General features: G+C 43.9%; 1 protein-coding gene across 1 annotated transcript in view; it reads right to left on the reverse strand.

Moving 5' to 3' along the window:
• acsl6 (acyl-CoA synthetase long chain family member 6) overlaps positions 1-18882 on the reverse strand; it is a 44677-nt gene extending 25795 nt beyond the window's left edge. The window contains exons 1-3 of the mRNA XM_072446066.1: positions 18700-18882; positions 2156-2376; positions 630-744 (exon numbers count right to left, since the gene is read on the reverse strand). Of these exons, the coding sequence (XP_072302167.1) occupies positions 630-744; positions 2156-2376; positions 18700-18745 (382 nt within the window). The 5' untranslated portion in view covers positions 18746-18882. The remainder of the gene's footprint in view (positions 1-629; positions 745-2155; positions 2377-18699) is intronic.
• Positions 18883-20036: the final 1154 nt, after the last annotated feature.

Raw genomic sequence — 20036 nt, forward strand, 5'->3', positions numbered from 1 at the left:
ACACAAACATGTGACCGCCGCTAAACACAAACATGTGACCGCCGCTAAACACAAACATGTGACCGCCGCTAAACACAAACATGTGACCGCCGCTAAACACAAACATGTGACCGCCGCTCAACACAAACATGTGACCGCCGCTAAACACAAACATGTGACCGCCGCTAAACACAAACATGTGACCGCCGCTCAACACAAACATGTGACCGCCGCTCAACACAAACATGTGACCGCCGCTCAACACAAACATGTGACCGCCGCTCAACACAAACATGTGACCGCCGCTCAACACAAACATGTGACCGCCGCTCAACACAAACATGTGACCGCCGCTCAACACAAACATGTGACCGCCGCTCAACACAAACATGTGACCGCCGCTCAACACAAACATGTGACCGCCGCTCAACACAAACATGTGACCGCCGCTCAACAAAAACATGTGACCGCCGCTCAACACAAAGATCTGACGCCGCTCAACACAAACATGTGACAACCGCTAAACACAAACATGTGACCGCCGCTCAACACAAACATGTGACAACCGCTAAACACAAAGGTAAATAATGCATGCGCAGTGGTTTAAAGCGGGTCTGAAGCGGGACCAATCCAGGCCCGTCTAAACTCACCGGTGATGTTGAGTCCCCTCTGGAACACCTCGTAAAGCGTGCGGGCGTCGTCATGGTAATGCGTCAGGAGCTTGGTGCGGTCGCCCATCATGGACTTCCTCCCGCCGCCTTCGCTCTGAGGAGAGAGGGAGTGGGTGGCATTATTGCAGCGTGGCAGCCGTGCGTACATATGGGGGTCATAAATGTCTAAAAGGATGCTGAGGTGTGAGACCCTGTGGGCGTGGTTAAACGGAGCTCTAAGACATTCTGCTGACTCCGCCTTCCGAGGGTCAAAGGTCAGGGGGGGTATGGCAGTCGCCCTGGTCGGGAGTTCAACGCTCTCTTCACCGCTTTCGTTTCAAGGGACCAATGAAAAAGCCTTCTCCCCCCACGAGCACTGTTGCTAAGTGACGACCAGCAGCGCTCTGTTTCTACTCTTTCTTCTTCTATGATGTGAATGTGATGGGTCAGAACTCCTGTAGTTTAAAAATTGAGCTGAGACCGGTTCAAATTCCATGTTGAAATTCGGTTTCCCTGGTTTATGGTTAGGCACGCGGAAACGTGGGGACGAGCCTGACTCGGCTGCAGGTGAGCGATAGGTGTGTTTTATGATTGATACGTGGCAGGACAAATGATTTATCCACGAGGAAATATGATAAAAAATCGTTCATACCACCTTTAAGGAAATGGTGCCGTCATTCAACTCCAAAGGTGTGATTGTTGTCAGTTGAAAGGTCTTTTAAGCCATAATGTTAATATTGTAAGTTTGTGAAGCCGATGCCAAACAAATGATGATGAATGATTTTACAATGTGAACACAAACTGTAGAATTTTCAGTTAGCCCAACGGCGATTTTAAGCCTTTTAAACTTAGCATGCATTAAAACATATTCTGACACTGTAGGGCGATGAAAGTAGTGACCCGGCAGTTTATCAGGCTTTTCCGGGTCTTGTTTGTTCACTTTTTGTTTTTTGGCATGGCGGATTTCCATGGTAACAACAGTTTTTTTTGCCATTCCATCCTGAGCTCCGTTGAGAACTGTGCAATTAAAGGCACCGAAAATCACAAAAGGACATTTTTCTGTTTCCGTCCTTTTTTTTTATGTAATTTTAATATGTTTTGGTATAGCCTAGAACTAATCCTAATCTCACCGTCTGTTAGAGGCGGGCCATATACTGAAATTTAGATAATATCGTGAAAGTTGTTTCGAGTATATCGTTTATAGTAAAAAATATATATATATATACAAAAAGAGCTGATTACAAAGGAAAAGCGTTATATAGTTAGAGGATATAATGTCAGGCCAACAGAAATGTGTAAAAACGTGTCTTTAATTGTATTAGTTGAGGATTATTAATTATCAGACGAATGTGAAATGGCTGTAAAATGAATGGCAAAAGTGCAGTTTACAATCCTTATCGGGACGCTCCAAAACAACATTGAGATAATCCTTTTTGTCAACATCCGGCCGTGGCGCACTCCACGTATACTCAAACAGGATTATTTGCCGCGTCCTGTGTGCGCGTGGGGGTCTCTGCGCTTCTTACCGGGACCTCCTCAGACTGGTGCTCCAGGTTGCACGGCGGGCTGATGGGGCGCGGCCTCGTGGCGAACCAATAGGCCAGGACGGCCGCGAGCGCTCCAATGCTGACCAGCGCCGAGGTGGGCAGCGACTGGACGAACTGCCCCAGGTCCTCCATCTCCGGGACCCTCAGGCCGGTCATGAGCTCCTGAGCCTGCATCTTCTCCATCAGCGTCGAACTCAACTCTGGAACGCACAAACGCATCACGTTTAACATTCAAGTCCTCGTGACGGGTTTTCATGCTTTTCTAATTCTTACTTGGTCACCATATTTATCTGCTAGCTCAGTGTTAGCGTCAGTGCTAGCTCAGTGTTGGCGTCAGTACAAGCTCAGTGCTAGCTCAGTGTTAGCGTCAATGCTAGCTCAGTGTTGGCGTCAATACAAGCTCAGTGCTAGCTCAGTGTTAGCGTCAGTGCTAGCTCAGTGTTGGCGTCAGTACAAGCTCAGTGCTAGCTCAGTGTTGGCGTCAGTGCTAGCTCAGTGTTGGCGTCAGTGCTAGCATCAGTACTTCCTGTCTAATTCTGTCTTTATGGAGTTTTTGCCAAGTTGATGTAAAATTAATAAATACTGTGGGATCAGGGAGTGAACAGTTGTCTCTGACAACATGTTTAAGACTTTGGACGTGCTTGTGTCTCAATGCTAACGCTAATTCTACTGTTGAAGCATACATTTTTAAAAAATAAAACAAATCAAAATATTTACATAAAAAAGACACTCTACTTTAACATGTAATTGGTTGTTTAGTTTAAATTTTACCTTTATATGAATTTTAGCATTAGCTTTGAGAAACCGTTAGCTTAGTCAACTGCTGCTGTACCATGGACCTATTAGTGCTGTACACAAACAGAACTGCTCAGTTAAAAAAAAAATAGGACTATTGCCACAGCAACCAACAAATAAAAGTAAATACCGGTATTGGCCTATAAACCATGTTGTAGCTGTCACAGCTACAAAACTGGGTCAAAACAGAGAGTTGCGGCGATTAACCCAGCTCCAGATCTTAACCTTCATGTTCATGGTCTGGAGCAGCTGCAGAACTCTGTATCAACAGTGGAAAACGTTTGTGGAGAACTGTCTGGTGTGAAATGCCCGTGATGATGCTGATTCAGGGGAACAAAAAAAAAAAAAAACCTGACCAAAAATATTGGCACTGCTCAGACAATCATGAAAGCAGAAGAGGTCACGACAAATACAAGTCTTGTCTCCAACTCAGCACATTTTAAACCAAAATATTACAGAAGTGGAATTATGGTCTAGTCTGTGAGTTTGTTGTTGTCCAAGGCGGCTTGTACTTTGCAACATTTACTTGAGTAACTTGACAAGAACTTGTAGTTGTGTTGAACTTCAGGGATTAGTTTTCGGACGACTCCATGTTATCTATCAAAGTACTGTTCTTTTAAATGGGTTAAGGTTGTAAGTGTTGAAAATGTATTTAGTTACAGAATACCTCCATTAATATGTACTTGGTCTAGTATTTGTATTCTGAATACTTGAAATACTTTCACATCGAGCTGCATATGTTATAGTGTGAAAACATGACGTAGGATTAAAGATGACAGAAGTTTTATCACAAATTACTTGAATAAGAGCTGCGTTTTCTATTTGTTCTCAGTAATTCGGTGACGTTGAAGCCTAAATTTTACGATCAAATCCCACAATGCATTTCTGTGATCTTAAAAAAGTTACTGTATCTGATTGCAATCAAACGAAAGAGTAACTGAATACAAAAATACTCAAAATTATCATTGTGAATACACATTTTCACATGTATTCAGTTAATAAGTAGTTAATTAAGTCGTTTGATGAGATCGTCCCTGTGGTTAATAATTATCATAGTCGTGTTGCAGTTTGTGGAGAAAATTTGACGAATCTACGTCAGGAAGTAGAGGCGAGTTCTACAACAGAACACTTCCACCTCTGTGATGTCATCAAAAAGCGCCGTTCCATCAAAAATGCAGAGAAAAAGGCTTAACTTTTCGTGACGGTTTAAACAATAATTTCACAAAATAAAGTTGTTGTCGGGTGTAATTGTTTGTCAAATCATAACTATTGTATGATTTTAATGGACTTTGGCCCTTGTTTACAATCCGGTTGCTAGGTAACAGTTGTGTCTCTGCCTATGTCATATTTGGTGGCCACGTCCAACCAGGAAGTGACAATAAAAACATCACAAAAATTGACCAAATTGAGGAAAACGGGCAAAATGTTTGGTAAAATCTTAAATATGATCATGTTCCCTGTGTTTTACGGAGAAGTGTCTAATTTTTAGGATTTTAAGTAGTCTCTAAGTGACTAATGATAATAGTCTATATAGAATCCTATTACCATCATTGTTCGTTATTTTATTTCACCAACAGCGGCAATAAACCTGAAAACTGCTTTATTTTTTAATTGCGATCGGGCGATTTATTTGTTTGTACGTCATAGATTGAAACATCCTCGGTATAAAATGCACTTTTTAATATATACCGTATTTTCCGGACTAGAAGTCACACCTTTTTTCACAGTAATTTTACATCAACTTGGCAAAAACTGGAAGTACTGATGCTAGCACTGAGCTCGTACTGACGCCAACACTGAGCTAGCACTGACGCCAACACTGAGCTAGCACTGATGCTATCACTGAGCTAGCACTGATGCCAGTTGTGCTACTCAGACTTATATTTATACTTGTATACTTATACTTATTTGTTATTTTCACACTTGCAACTTGTATATGTTTTTTTCTTCTCTATTATGCATTTTTTGGGCGACTTATATTCCGGTGCGACTTAAAATACGGTATACAGTATAGATATATATATATAATCCCTCCCCCAATCGCTGTGTATCAGTGGCTTAACAATATAGAAGCAAAATAAAACTAACAATAGAACACACACACACACACACGCATGCGCACACGTTGAAAATGTAAAGAAAAAAGGACAAATCTTAGTTTAAAAGGAACAGAAACTTGCAGTGTAATGTCGCGTCTAATCCTGCACATTTGGGTTTCACTTTTCCGCCGGTAACACCAACACAGAACCGGGATTACTTCATCGCCTTGGCACGCGTTCTCGATCGAGTCACGCTGTCGAGTCACACTTCCTAAAGGCACGCCGCACAACTTCCTGTCCACTCCTCCGCTTCCCCTCTGCCTCGAGCCGCAGTGCATGCTGGGTAAGAGGCCGTGGGAACAGACACTTCCGCCCGAGATGGTTTCGTGATCAGAGACTCCGGCCCGTTTATTTCAGGGAGCAGAAGTGGTTTGGTGGTCACGGTTTTTGATGACTATTAGACTTCGATTGCATGAGGGAAATTGATATTTTAGCATTAATCCTCTGATCTTTATTTTTTTCATATTTAAAGAAGACATAATTGTGTCATTTTAGTAAAGGTTGCACATTATAATCTTTGTGCCAACACCTTAATTAACTGCCAACAGGTACAAAAGTGTTCCAGGATATTTAAGTGCTTTTTTAAAAATGAAAAACAATATCAATTCTAAAATTATTTGCACTTTATAGAAGACATTTTTTGCACTGTAGAGGAGTTGTTATTATTATTATGTAATGTTTTTTCTGTAGTTGTTGCTTTTTTTTTTTCTTTTGTTCTATGTTCTAATTGAAAAAAATTGAGGGAAATTAAAAAAATATTATTTCCCCCCCTTTTTTAAATGTATTTTAAACTTATTACGCCAAAAATGAACGTCACATCATGAAAACGAATGAATGCAATGCGGCGGCGGAAAAGTAACTAATTTCAAATACTCGCGTTACTGTCATTGAGTACATTTTCGAGTAGATTTTATTTTAACAAGTGCTTGTAATTGGGTAGAATCTTTAGCATGTAATTGTCACGTTTAAAAATGGGGCGAGTCCCATTCGGCCTCTTTTCACATCCAAACACTCCAAATGACACTGAATCGCCTGCTCTGAACTCAAGTCAAACTCAACCCTAACCCAACTCAAGTACATGAAAAATACCACTCGGGGCACTACTACGCTGGAAAAGTGTACAATCTTAAATGAGACTATAAGTTAAAAAGTGATTAAAAAGTGACCGTTTTTGTTCTTACTTCAATTGCAGTAGCATTTTTCTCTCATTTCAAGTTAGAAAACGCTTGTCTTTTTTCCCTATTTTAAGTATATTTAGATATTTTATGTTTGTTTCACTTTCTTTAAGGTTGTCAAAATATAAAAAAAAAAGATGAATACCACTTATTCCAAGCACTTTTTAACTTATCTTATTTTAAACATAATTTTTACAGAGATCTTCTTCCAAATAAGTCTTCACTTCTACTACTTCTACTACTTCTTCCTCTACTACTTCTTCCTCTACTACTTCTTCTACTATGGTTCTACTTCTTCTACTATGGTTCTACTACTACTACTACTACTACTACTACTACGGTACTTTACGGTACTTCTACTTCTATTACGGTACTTCTACTTCTATTACGATACTTCTACTACGGTACTTCTACTTCTCCTCCTCCTCCTGATTTTACAAACTCACAGCGGTTTTGCTTGTTTTTTTCCGGACGGGGACGAGGTCGACTCGCCGCCCGTCCTCAGCTGAAACAACAGAGCGGGACGAGAGCGCCGCAGGGGGACGAGAGCGCCGCCGCGGTGGGACGAGAGCGCAGCGGGGGGACGAGAGCGCCGCGGGGGGACGAGAGCGCCGCGGGGGGACGAGAGCGCCGCGGGGGGACGAGAGTGGACGTGGTCGTGGGTTCGCAACCCACCGTTATTATCAAATGATCGTTTCTGTTTAAACGCATTATCAACCAAATAAATGTTTAAACATAGAGACCAAAGGCTTCGAGATAGAGAATATTAACAAATGAAATGTGTCATTGATGAAGAAAGAGTTTATTCTTTTTTGACATTTTAATTTAATCGTATTGTGACCTGAATAAACATGATTATCAATTAACTGAATCATCTTTTTTTCCCTTCAAATTAAATAAATGCAAGACAAACATGACGGGGCCAGAGAAAAACAAGTTTGGTAAAAGTAAGCAAAGTAAGTCCGAATTTAGGGAAATAAAGCATCCAAATAAAGGGATCGGGCACATAGGGCACTGGTCAGGACCTGCTGTTAACCACAGGTGGAAGCATTAGCGCCGGGCAGTTAAGCTCCGCCCATCGGCCCATCGCCTCGTCACAGTGATTAACCCTGCGTGAGATTAGGACCGGAGTGACTCGCAGTAACCTCCACGCGACGGGCTATCTGCACTCAGCCTGCAGGGCCTCCACGCGGAGCAGGAGGACGTGAGGAGCGGGCGATGTTGACACAAATGTGCGTCTCCATGGCGATATTCAGACTGCATATTAAGGGCGCATCAGGATTGTGCAAAGATGTGAATGTGAATGTATTGGCTCAGGTTCAGGCGTTGCACAGAAAGTGAATGGACCAAAAATTCACCACCCAAGGGCAGAAATCACATCACGTCTTATTTTGGAAGGTTCTGTCTCTTTGTGAGGTCATTTTTAGTTGTTGTTGTTGTACTTGACTATAATGAAACCGTTCCTGAAGCTTTGGAGTCGAAACAATGGTCTGGACTCTTTGTGATGCTGACTCTGTGTAGTTTTGCCTCTGATGTCTGATTTACTCTCCTTTTTAAGTGGATGTAATGCCTACACTCACATCAGGCGTCAGACAATATGTTGGATTGTAGTTTCTGATTTTCTGAAACAGAAAAAAGCATCCAAAACGTGCAGATTTTCCACATGTGTGAGGCGAAACAAGCGCGCAGACAAAACGAAATGGGTTGACAGCAAAATAATGACTTTGCTCATATTCAGAGTGTCTCGGATCTCTCTTCTGACTGTTTGAATATTCAGATTTAGTCACCTTTTTTAATTCCACCAAGTGCAATATTCATGCGTCTCATCTGCATCTTGATATGCCACGCCTGTGAGGTGGGAGGGATTATTAAAATTAAAATGACAGGTTTGACAGATTTGTGACTGACCCCGTAGTTTGGATCCGTCGGTCAGTCCCTTATTTCAGCCTCTCCGTAAATTCTCCCGCGTTAAAAATGTGAAAATCCGATCATGAAAACGCAAACCGCAAAAATACGATCGCGATTCTTGAGAGGAAACATCGTAATAAGGTGTTTTTCTCGTTCCGTACAGCTCCAATCCCGACGACCTTGTATCTACATTCGTACGGCGAAAGCTGAGTGGACTCAATAATCGACATGTGGTACTCTGTGAAGCTGATTCGTTGTAGAAAACACCATATATTGAAGGGTTAGGAGTCATTTCGTCTCCTCCGCGTTGGGGTCAGAACATTACTTCCTCCTCAGGGTCGCGAAAAGAGACAAAGCGACGCTCCGGACTGAGGTTAGAGCTTAAGTGGCCTCACACAATATTCCTGAACGATGCAAAAACCGATGGGTCCATGTGGAGTATAGAGTGGACTATTTTTGAATAATACCGGGACTGTCGGGGTGCAAGGCTTTACCTGAGCGACGGAGGGAGGTTCACTAGCGGAGATCTCGAGTCGAGTACCGCTGTGACTCTGATAATGGTTCATAATAAACGGGTAACATGGGTCAAATGTTCTGCCAAACTACGACTGCGCCACCGCGAATCCCAGCAGCGCCATTTGTCGCCATAAGAGCCAGTTACAGCCGCAAGTGGCGATGAAGGGCCTTGAACCCCTCATCCAAGTCTGTTGTTGGGTCATGTACGTTTATTAGAAATGCTTCGCACATTTCTGCCTCAGTTCTCGCTCTCCATCGCAGCAGCTAAAATGCAGCTAAACAGAGGAAATGAACATGTCTCTTTCCTGTGGTCAATGTGGCTTAAGATGTGCAATAATGTTCATAGTGTTTAAAAGCCTAAGCAATAGGCCAGGGATTTTCAATTATTTTCTATGTCTATTAGACTGCACCACAATTGTATTATTTATATCCAATACCCACAAACAACTCTCAATGGCACTGTTCAACAGAAATGTTTTGTTTCACTGAAGTGAAAATAAAACTAGTTTATTAAATTGGGACTTAACGCAAAGACCGACACAGAGCCAATCAAAAAGCAGACTTGAACTGGAGCAGATCCTACAAGCTGATCTAGACCACAGAGTCTGAACCAGGACTAGATCTGAACCAGGACTAGATCTGAACCAGGTCTAGGTCTGAACCAGGACAAGGTCTGAACCAGGACAAGGTCTGAACCAGGACAAGGTCTGAACCAGGACAGGGTCTGAACCAGGACTAGATCTGAACCAGGACTAGGTCTGAACCAGGACTAGGTCTGAACCAGGACTAGGTCTGAACCAGGACAGGGTCTGAACCAGGACTAGATCTGAACCAGGACTAGATCTGAACCAGGACTAGATCTGAACCAGGACTAGGTCTGAACCAGGACTAGATCTAAACCAGGACTAGGTCTGAACCAGGACTAGGTCTGAACCAGGACTAGATCTGAACCAGGACTAGGTCTGAACCAGGACTAGGTCTGAACCAGGACTAGGTCTGAACCAGGACTAGGTCTGAACCAGGACGAGACCTGAACCAGGACTGGATCTGAACCAGGACTAGATCTGAACCAGGACTAGGTCTGAACCAGGACAAGGTCTGAACCAGGACAAGGTCTGAACCAGGACAGGGTCTGAACCAGGACTAGATCTGAACCAGGACTAGATCTGAACCAGGACTAGGTCTGAACCAGGACTAGATCTAAACCAGGACTAGGTCTGAACCAGGACTAGGTCTGAACCAGGACTAGATCCGAACCAGGACTAGATCTGAACCAGGACTAGGTCTGAACCAGGACGAGACCTGAACCAGGACTAGGTCTGAACCAGGACTAGGTCTGAACCAGGACTAGGTCCGAACCAGGACTAGATCCGAACCAGGACTAGATCTGAACCAGGACTAGGTCTGAACCAGGACGAGACCTGAACCAGGACTAGATTTGAACCAGGACTAGGTCTTAACCAGGACTAGGTCTGAACCAGGACGAGACCTGAACCAGGACTAGATCTGAACCAGGACTAGATCTGAACCAGGACTAGGTCTGAACCAGGACTAGGTCTGAACCAGGACTAGATCTGAACCACGACTAGATCTGAACCAGGACTAGGTCTGAACCAGGACTAGGTCTGAACCAGGACTGGATCTGAACCAGGACTAGATCTGAACCAGGACTAGATCTGAACCAGGACGAGACCTGAACCAGGACTAGGTCTGAACCAGGACGAGACCTGAACCAGGACTAGATCCGAACCAGGACTAGATCCGAACCAGGACTAGATCTGAACCAGGACTAGATCTAAACCAGGACTAGGTCTGAACCAGGACTAGATCTGAACCAGGACTAGATCTGAACCAGGACTAGATCTGAACCAGGACTAGGTCTGAACCAGGACTAGATCCGAACCAGGACTAGATCTGAACCAGGACTAGGTCTGAACCAGGACTAGAACCGAACCAGGACTAGATCCGAACCAGGACTAGATCTGAACCAGGACTAGATCTGAACCAGGACTAGGTCTGAACCCGGACTAGGTCTGAACCAGGACGAGACCTGAACCAGGACGAGATCTGAACCAGGACTAGATCCGAACCAGGACTAGATCCGAACCAGGACTAGATCCGAACCAGGACTAGGTCTGAACCAGGACTAGATCTAAACCAGGACTAGGTCTGAACCAGGACTAGGTCTGAACCAGGACTAGGTCTGAACCAGGACGAGACCTGAACCAGGACTGGATCTGAACCAGGACTAGATCTGAACCAGGACTAGGTCTGAACCAGGACTAGGTCTGAACCAGGACTAGATCCGAACTAGGACTAGATCCGAACCAGGACTAGGTCCGAACCAGGACTAGATCCGAACCAGGACTAGAACCGAACCAGGACTAGATCCGAACCAGGACTAGATCCGAACCAGGACTAGATCCGAACCAGGACTAGGTCTGAACCAGGACTAGATCTGAACCAGGACTAGATCCGAACCAGGACTAGAACCGAACCAGGACTAGATCCGAACCAGGACTAGATTTGAACCAGGACTAGATCCGAACCAGGACTAGGTCTGAACCAGGACGAGACCTGAACCAGGACTAGGTCTGAACCAGGACGAGACCTGAACCAGGACTAGGTCTGAACCAGGACGAGGTCTGAACCAGGACTAGGTCTGAACCAGGACTAGGTCTGAACCAGGACGAGACCTGAACCAGGACTAGATTTGAACCAGGACTAGGTCTGAACCAGGACTAGGTCTGAACCAGGACGAGACCTGAACCAGGACTAGATCTGAACCAGGACTAGATCCGAACCAGGACTAGAACCGAACCAGGACTAGATCCGAACCAGGACTAGATTTGAACCAGGGCTAGATCCGAACCAGGACTAGGTCTGAACCAGGACGAGACCTGAACCAGGACTAGGTCTGAACCAGGACGAGACCTGAACCAGGACTAGGTCTGAACCAGGACGAGACCTGAACCAGGACTAGGTCTGAACCAGGACTAGATCCGAACCAGGACTAGACCACAGGTTCTGACTCTGACTCACAGGAGGCTGGGAGGGCATCTGACTCACATATGCCACATCTTCCCGCACAAACGGCTTCATACTATGAGATTGTGCTGAGGCCATAGAAACGCGCCATCAGTTCTGAGCGCATGAGATTTGGACCTGTGAGGCTGCCGTATCACACCACCTCTGTCTGGACACGCCCCCTCCCTCTCTCTCTCCCCCTCTCCCTCGCTCGCTCTCATCCTCCCCTTGACGCTGCCGTAGTGACACGGCTCCACATAGATTTGCATGAGGCGTTTGCATTTCAGGCAAATCACAAACAGTCGGAAGTAAAAGTACAAATGCGTAAAGAGGAGTAATTCTATTAAAACATCTAAATGTAATCTTGATGATGAATTGTTCTGATTATTAGTCATCTATTTTCCGGGTCACTTATAGACTATTTTTGTTTGCTCAAAGATGTCGTCATAAACGTTCTAAAACAAAGTAACCTCTCCATCTCGGCAGCTCTGAAACAGTAAGAAAAAATACAACGCCTGTTTAATCCAGTCGCAGAAAGTACAGACCCTGCTCTCAAATGTAGTGAAGTGAAAGTAAAAAGTATCCATTGTCAAATGTGCGTAAGTAAAGACCAGATGTGTAGGGACTGTACTTTAACTTTTACACTTTATTTTCCAACGGACTCAACAACACGTCTGGACTGAGGTAGAAAATGCAACAAACAAGTAATAATGCAGCTTTTAACGTCAAACTATTTTAATCAGTTAAAGTGCCCCCTGCAGGCCGGACGACTCGTTTCACTAAAATGCACTTAACATAAATATATTTGAATTTTGCTAAAAAATTATAAAAATGTTGTCCCAGAATAGCTCATTGTTTAGGTTTAAAATTTCACTTCCTGTTTGCAATGGATGATATCAGAGTAGGAAATGAATTACCCAGAAAGCACTGGTCAAAACTAATATATTGTCACAATTTTTTTTTATTAGACAAATAAAATATTATGAGAGCGACTTTATTTCGTTGAATTAATGTATAGAATGTCAAAAAAAGTTGTTTCTTTATGTAAATTCTTCATAAACTTTAACTGGAATGAGTGTCCCTGGTGTGATGTCACTTCCTGTCATTTCCCGGTGTAAAACTATTATTTTCATGTACAGCAGGTATAAACACACCAAATAAAGTCAAAAATAGACAATCGTAAAAACCGTCATACGCCATTTTAAAGGAGACGTATTATGTTTTTTTTTGGTATTTGTCTTGAACTATCGCAGAAGTAGATAATAATATTTGCAGTTTTTTCTGCCTTAAGTCACATGGTTAGACTTTACGCCATCTCTGAAGCGAGTCAACGCGCTTCACGTGTTTTTTTTTTGTTTTCTTTAGTTTTGTCTTGACCTACGTTCACGTCCTCTTTATTTTCACGTGTTTTATTTTGACGTGTCTGTTTTGTGCTTGTTTTTACGGCTTTACTTCCTGTCTGTGTCTCATCTATTTTTAAATCGTCGTCGTCGTCCTGTCCGCCTCTAAGCTAGTCTTAGTTTGCATTTCATCCCTGGATGATTTAGACATTTTTGTGCATTCCGGGTCCTCCTTTTGCATGTATTCCGCGTGACAAAAGGTCTGACAAAAGGTCTGAAGAGCCTACGCGCCGTCGGGCCAAAACGCGTCCGGACTGGGCCAAGACAAAACCCGGTATGAATCGGGACAAAGTGGACACGGCTCTAACATCGATATGATGACAAGATTTGTACAAAAACTGAGCCGATTTGCAACGATTTAAACAGTTTGAAAGGGGAAAAGAGAACGAGAGCAAGAGAAACGGTCGCCAAGTTCGCACGGAGACACTCAACAGAAAAGCTCCGTCAGATTCTATGAACTGCAGTGTTGTTCTTGTTGTTGTCGAGGTGGAACGATACGGAAAAACAAATACATCATCAAGCAGCAGCTGAAGGAAGACGCGTCATTTATTGCTGGATGTCAACACGTCTTTTCAAAATAAGAGCGGGTTTTCAGGAGTTTCGCGTCACGATTTCACAAAAACTGAACTTGTTTTCGGCGCAAAATGAGCCAAAGGAGTGATAAAAAAAGTTAAAAATCTGTATTTTTCAGACACTTTGGTTTCTCTTCTCACTGTGATTAAGTCTAAGTGACAGACGCTTTAAGTTAAACGATTTGAACATTTGCCTTTCTCGCGCCGCTCCTTCAGATGTGATTTTGTTTTTCTCCTTTTTGTGCCCATCTTTTGAAAATGTTGCGCTTTATTAAATGTTTTGCTCTTCCAATGACATGCATTCTTTCTCATTAAATTGTGCCAATGAAAAGGAGCAGAAAGAAGTGTAATCTTATATTATTTGACCCCTTTACACACAAAAACAAAACGTTTCAGTCATGAGCACAGCTATTACATGCGACTTATTTAAACAACAATAAATGAAAGTCATGTTAAATTGAAATAACATGTATGTAACTATACTATTTTACATTTCGTTTAAACACTTGTGTACACTTTCAGGTTTTGACTTCCATGGTTGTCTAAAACTTTAATTTGTCGATCTAATTCCAAGAAATTAGGCAATATTTTAAAATTTAAGCCCAATTTTGAGTCGGATCTGGATTACTCAAACTGAATAAGAAATCCAAAACCCCCTCAGTAAATGTTTTTGGTAACTAATATATCAATAAAATGAAGCAAGAAATATAAACCTAAACCTTTTTTTTATTTAAATATGCTAAATATGTGCAATTTTGTCAGTTTTTACACACGAAATGCCTTATTTCTATATGAAAACACGAATGATGGGAAGAGTTTCAAATTGAGATGTTTAAATTAAATTTAAGATTGTTTCCTGTTCATGCAGCGTCTGGCCTTAATTTGTGGTGTTGATGGTGATTATTTGATGGTGGTAATTTACTGATGCTAGAACATGTATTTGAACGCTGCTCCTGTTATTGTCGATAAGAACAATGTAAATAAGTAGTATTCTGGGTTCTTTTTGTCTTATGTTTTTTATATTTTATTTTCCAAAGTCACCGTCCAAGTTGTGAATTTTTCAGTCAAGTTAAACCAGTTTTTTCTTTGTTCTACTTTAAATTTCAGTCCAGCCCTTGATCGCCGGCTCCGTTGGTGTTTTTCCCTTGGTGGCCTTCTTCCCTGCTGCCACATAAATACACCGTTTTCTCTATAAATATTTGTCGCTGAGGTATTTTGTGTCGCCTCGTCGTCTCGTCCGTGTGCTGTGGTCAAATCCCAGAGATATTTAAGAAAATCTTTAGTCGACGGTTGCGCTTTACAACACAGTTTTTTTGTCCCAATCAAACAAACAAACAAACAAACAAACAGAACTAGACTGTAGAGTGTGTCGTTAGTGTGTCTTCAGTATTAAACATTGAGCAGGGGAAAAGTCTAGTTTTACATGTGCTGAGCTGAGGGAGGAGCATGGTGAATAATGTATGCGAGCGCAGCAGGTGCAGGGCAGGAGCAGGACAGGAGTAGAGACAGGAGCAGGACAGGGGCAGGAGAGGAGCTGTGCAGGAGCAAGGAGAGGAGCAGAGACAGGTGCAGAGACAGGTGCAGAGACAGGAGCAGAGACAGGTGCAGAGAAAGGAGCAAGGACAGGACAGGAGCAAGGACAGGAGTAGGTGGAGAGACAAGAGCAGAGACAGGAGCATAGACAGGAGCAGAGACAGGAGCAGAGACAGGAGCAAGGACAGGAGCAGGTGCAGAGACAGGAGCAGGTGCAGAGACAGGTGCAGAGACAGGAGCATAGATAGGAGCAGAGACAGGTGCAGGACATATCCGATGTTTGGACATGTTCAGAGAGCTCTATTATGGCTGTGACAGGTGTAGAACAAGACAGACCGGCAGATGCTAACGCTAACAGACTTTGAATGGGTTTAAGTTATTATTATTGAATTATTTATTTTACAAAAAAACCTTTCAACTTGATATACCTTGAAAGCTATAAAATATATCTCTGAATTACTTCCCTCCCTGGCAATAAACACGATTGTTATGTATAGTTATAAAGCATGTAAAAGCAAGAGAACGTCATACTTTAACAGGCCTAGATTTCTATCCACATAATTACTGCACTTTTGTGGTTAATTCATTTTATGGTTTGTGCGTTTTTACAGACACAATTTAGTACTTTCCTGATGCTTTTTTAAAATATTGCCTGACGATCGTTGTCAAGGACGTCAAACACAGCAGTCGGTCAGAAGTGTGAGCACATGTGCAGCTCCTCCTGGACATAAAGTGCTGATGTCCAATAAACGAGCCGCTCAAGCCTCCAATTGGACCAGGTTTAGAGCTGGTTTAGAGCTGGTTTAGAGCTGGTTTAGAGCTGGTTTAGAGCTGGTTTAGAGCTGATTTAGAACTGATTTAAAGCTGGTTCAGTCCTGGTTTGAAATTGGTTTCGTCCTGGTTTAGAACTGGTTTAATTGGCTCGAGCCATGGAATGGAATGGAATGCAACGAGTCTTTGTTATTACCAGGTTTCTTATTCTTTTTCTTCTTCTTCTTCTTTCATGGTCATTTTGCCACAACTCTGGCATATTTGACCCCCTGAACATTGATGAATGTCCCACATGGGGTCATAGGTCACACATGGGACATAGACGCGATCGGCTCGGCCCGTAATCGGATCAAATGGAGGTTGTGAGAACGCCCGTCGCAACAGTGCCAACTAGAGCAAAAAAGAAAAAACATGAAACTCTTAATCTTTGGCCTAGGCACATGAGACTTGGGACAGTGATAGAGCTACCTTTGACCTCTGACCTTTGAGGAGTAAAACACACCTGGCGGCATTGCTCTATGATAAACAGGAAGTCAGCCATGTTGAATCAATGTGGCGCCGCCACGTTTGACTTTTTTTTTTTTTAATCATAATCGTACTTGTCCTAGGTTTTTTGTCCGATCGAGCTCCAAACAACACCTTTTGCATCTAAAGACATTGAAATTGAATAAATACATATTTTTAAAAGTATATTCTTTACAGTTTCCGCGTAACACGCCCTCAAAAAAGGCTTAATTCAAGGACAAGTCACGCCTATTGGAAATGATCTAAGGAGCTCATATTTCACTTAGTAGTACGTTTTATGATCTGATTGGAAATAATTAATACCATGTAACAAATTTACTCTACAGCGCCCCCTACCCATTGTGTGAAAAATTCAACATTGTCTGATTTGTTTGAAACTCATGGTTTATATTCTCCTCGCGACGCCATGAAAAAAGTGCATTGCAGATATTGTGTATTTTCACAATTGGCCAGCAGGGGCGCAATTAAAGCCTTCACTTCCTCTTCATCTTTTATTTTGATGGGACATTTCCTCTCGTGCCGTGGTCTTAGCATTAGCGTTAGCATCAGCGTTAGCGGCGGGTCTCTGTTGCTAGGTGACGGAGGTACAGTGTGGAGGGGGTTTAAAGAATAAAGTCTAAATAATAAAGTCTAAAGAACAAAATCTAAAGAACAAAGTCTAAAGAACAAAGTCTAAAGAACAAAGTCTAAGAATGCAGTGTCGGGGCGATCGCGATCAAAACACGGTCGCACGGGTGGCGAGAGCCATCATCGTTGCTACCGCGGCTTTAATTCTGGTTTAGTCCTGGTTTAGAACTGGTTTAGTCCTGGTTTAGAACTGGTTTAGTCCTGGTTTAATCCTGGTTTAGAGCTGGTTTAATTCTGTTTTAGTTTTGGTTTAGAGCTGGTTTAATCCTGGTTCAGAACTTATTTAAGTCGTGGTTTGGAACTGGTTTAGAACTTATTTAAGTCCCAGTTCAGGGCTGGTTTACACCTGGTTCAGTTCTGGTTTAGAGCTTGTTTAGTTTTGGTTTGGATCTGGTTTAGTTCTGATTTAGAATTGGTTAGTATTGGTTTAATCCTAGGTTCAGAACTCATGTTAATGCTAGTTTAGAGTTTAGAGTCTTCCTAGACTAGTCTCGCTTCAATCCTAATTTAGTCCTGGTTTATTTGGTTCCAATTTGAAGTGGTATTGCTTTCTTCAGCCCTGCATGGTTAACTGGTTTAGTTTGGTCCTCGTTTAGTCCAGCAAAAATACTTCTGCTGCATCTGGATTCTAGCCCAACATCTCTGCTAAATAAAGTCGAGTAAAAGTCAACGCCCTCGTGCAGCCCCCCCCCCCCCCCTCTCCCCCCCCCCCTCCCCTCCCCCCCTCTCAGTGCACGCGGGGGGAGGAGCGGACAACAGGCGCAGTCTTTACCCCCATCGCCTTCTTGTCCCGAGCCGGTGTCGGGCCGCAGGAGCATTTCAGCACTGGACAGCTCCAGACCAATCGGCAGCGCGGATCCGACGCACGTCACGCTCCCGGCCTCCATCACCGAGCAGGCATGGCGGAGGACATGACGGTGTACGCGGTCTCCGTCGCGCCGGCTTCTCATCCGCCTCCTCCACCCAGACAACACCGCGTCCACAGAAACCCCGCCGCGCGATAAGACACAACGCGTCCGAGATCGTGCCGTGCGTCGCTTCCCTGACGTGCCAAATCTGACGCATTCACGCACAATGTCAAACGACCTCGAGGCAGCCGCACGTTTGCATGTATTATGACTTTAGCCTTTCATTCGGACGCAGAGATGTGCAATTCGGCATCATTTTGGTTACACAAGACACGAAAATGTGCAGCAGTGTGAGACAGAACGACTGCACCGCGTGGCAGCTCATCTTACTAAAATCTTACTCATCTTACAGCTCATCTTATCCAAAAGCGAAAAAAAAAGGAGGAAGCAACCCAATTTCAGGTCATGGAGTTTGCATAATTGACATAAATGCGACTACAATGTTGCAACGACTGCATTAAACGGGTCCACGCGCGAAGCGGATGGATTGCGCGGCTTGAAAGAGCAACACGAGAAATAGGAAGTAGCTTGTCATTCGCGGAGGCCACGGCAAAGTCACGCCAGAAGCCGGCAGTGAGAGCAGAAGATGTCGCCCGGAGCCACGCGCAGGTGCATCCACGTCCCCGAAACGCGCGGCGCGTGAATGCGGCTGTGTGGGGGCACGTACCTAATAAAATCCAGAGCGATCCAGAGACCAAAACGAAAGCCAGCATGTCTTTCTCATCGAGCCAGCGCGTCACCCCGGCTCAGAACTGCACCAGCGACTGCAGCAAGCGCGCCGACAATCCGCGAGATTAGGGCGAGGAGGCGGGGGAGAGGATGAGGAGAGAGGATGAGGAGAGAGGAGAGAGGAGGAGGAGAGAGAGGGAGGGAGGATGCATACATGAGAGACGAGGCGCAGCGGGGGAGAAAGAAGGAGGGGACACGCCGGTGGTCCGATTGTTTTACGTAGACGTTCGGATTGAGGGCCTATAGCGCAGCATCAGCTCCAACACGGCGAGTGTGCAGTAACCAAGGTGACCACGGTCCACACGATCAACAACAGACGTGGCGCGGCAATCGTTCGTGTCCGTGGTGTCCAAGTACAACACGGTTTATTCGACGTATTTTGTGTCGCACCGGCTCGTGAAAGTGAACGTTCACTATTTCCCCCTCGCGGGCTCAATGTGATGATTGTGCTCTAAATTAAACCGTGTTGCCGTTGTCGGAGTGCAAGACGAGCATCTCCGGTGCTACGGTGCGGCCAAAGGGCTTTGACTCACAGTAACAGCGCGCGTGGTCACGTGACGCAGCGAAGTCCGCCCCAACGAACTAGAGTAACCTCCAGAACGGATGACACGGTAACAAGAGGGGGGGAGGGGGGGAGAGGAGGAGGGGAGGAGTGAGAGGGAAAAAAAGAGTTGAGGGGAGAGGAAGGGGGAGAGAAAAACCGGGACTAAACCGGGACTAAACCAGGACTAAACCAGGACTAAACCGGGACTAAACCGGGACTAAACCGGGACTAAACCGGGACTAAACCAGGACTACTATGGTCTATATAGTTCCCTTTTAAGGAGATAGTAGTTTGATATTGTGTGACTTGTGACGATACTGTACCATGATCATTTGGTAATTGTTACATCCCAAACTCTGGATTGAGCTCAGACATATTTCATAACAATAACTATCAAATATGTATCTATTGTAGAGTTGTGTTCAAAATATCGATACGGTGATATATTGTCACGCACTCCTTATTAATATGCGTATCGATAAGGAGTCACAGTATCAATATTTTCTTTTGATTTTTAAAGGGGAAAAAAAAAACATTTTAATTAAAAAATATATATATTTTTGTGGCCTGTAGGCTTTAAACGAGGTGGAATAGTACTTTTAATATGCTGTTTGTGCTGTGCTCCTCTCGGCCGAGGTGAGAAGGAGCTGTGGACCTGATCAGAAGCTGATCTGTGCAGAAGATGCTGCTGCAGCATGTTCAGACCAGGCCAATTGTTTGGCAAGAAACAT

The sequence above is a fragment of the Eucyclogobius newberryi genome, unplaced genomic scaffold (genome assembly GCF_026437365.1).
Source record: "Eucyclogobius newberryi isolate DKJ021-1_F unplaced genomic scaffold, fEucNew1.0.hap1 SCAF_15, whole genome shotgun sequence".
Taxonomy (NCBI): domain Eukaryota; kingdom Metazoa; phylum Chordata; class Actinopteri; order Gobiiformes; family Gobiidae; genus Eucyclogobius; species Eucyclogobius newberryi.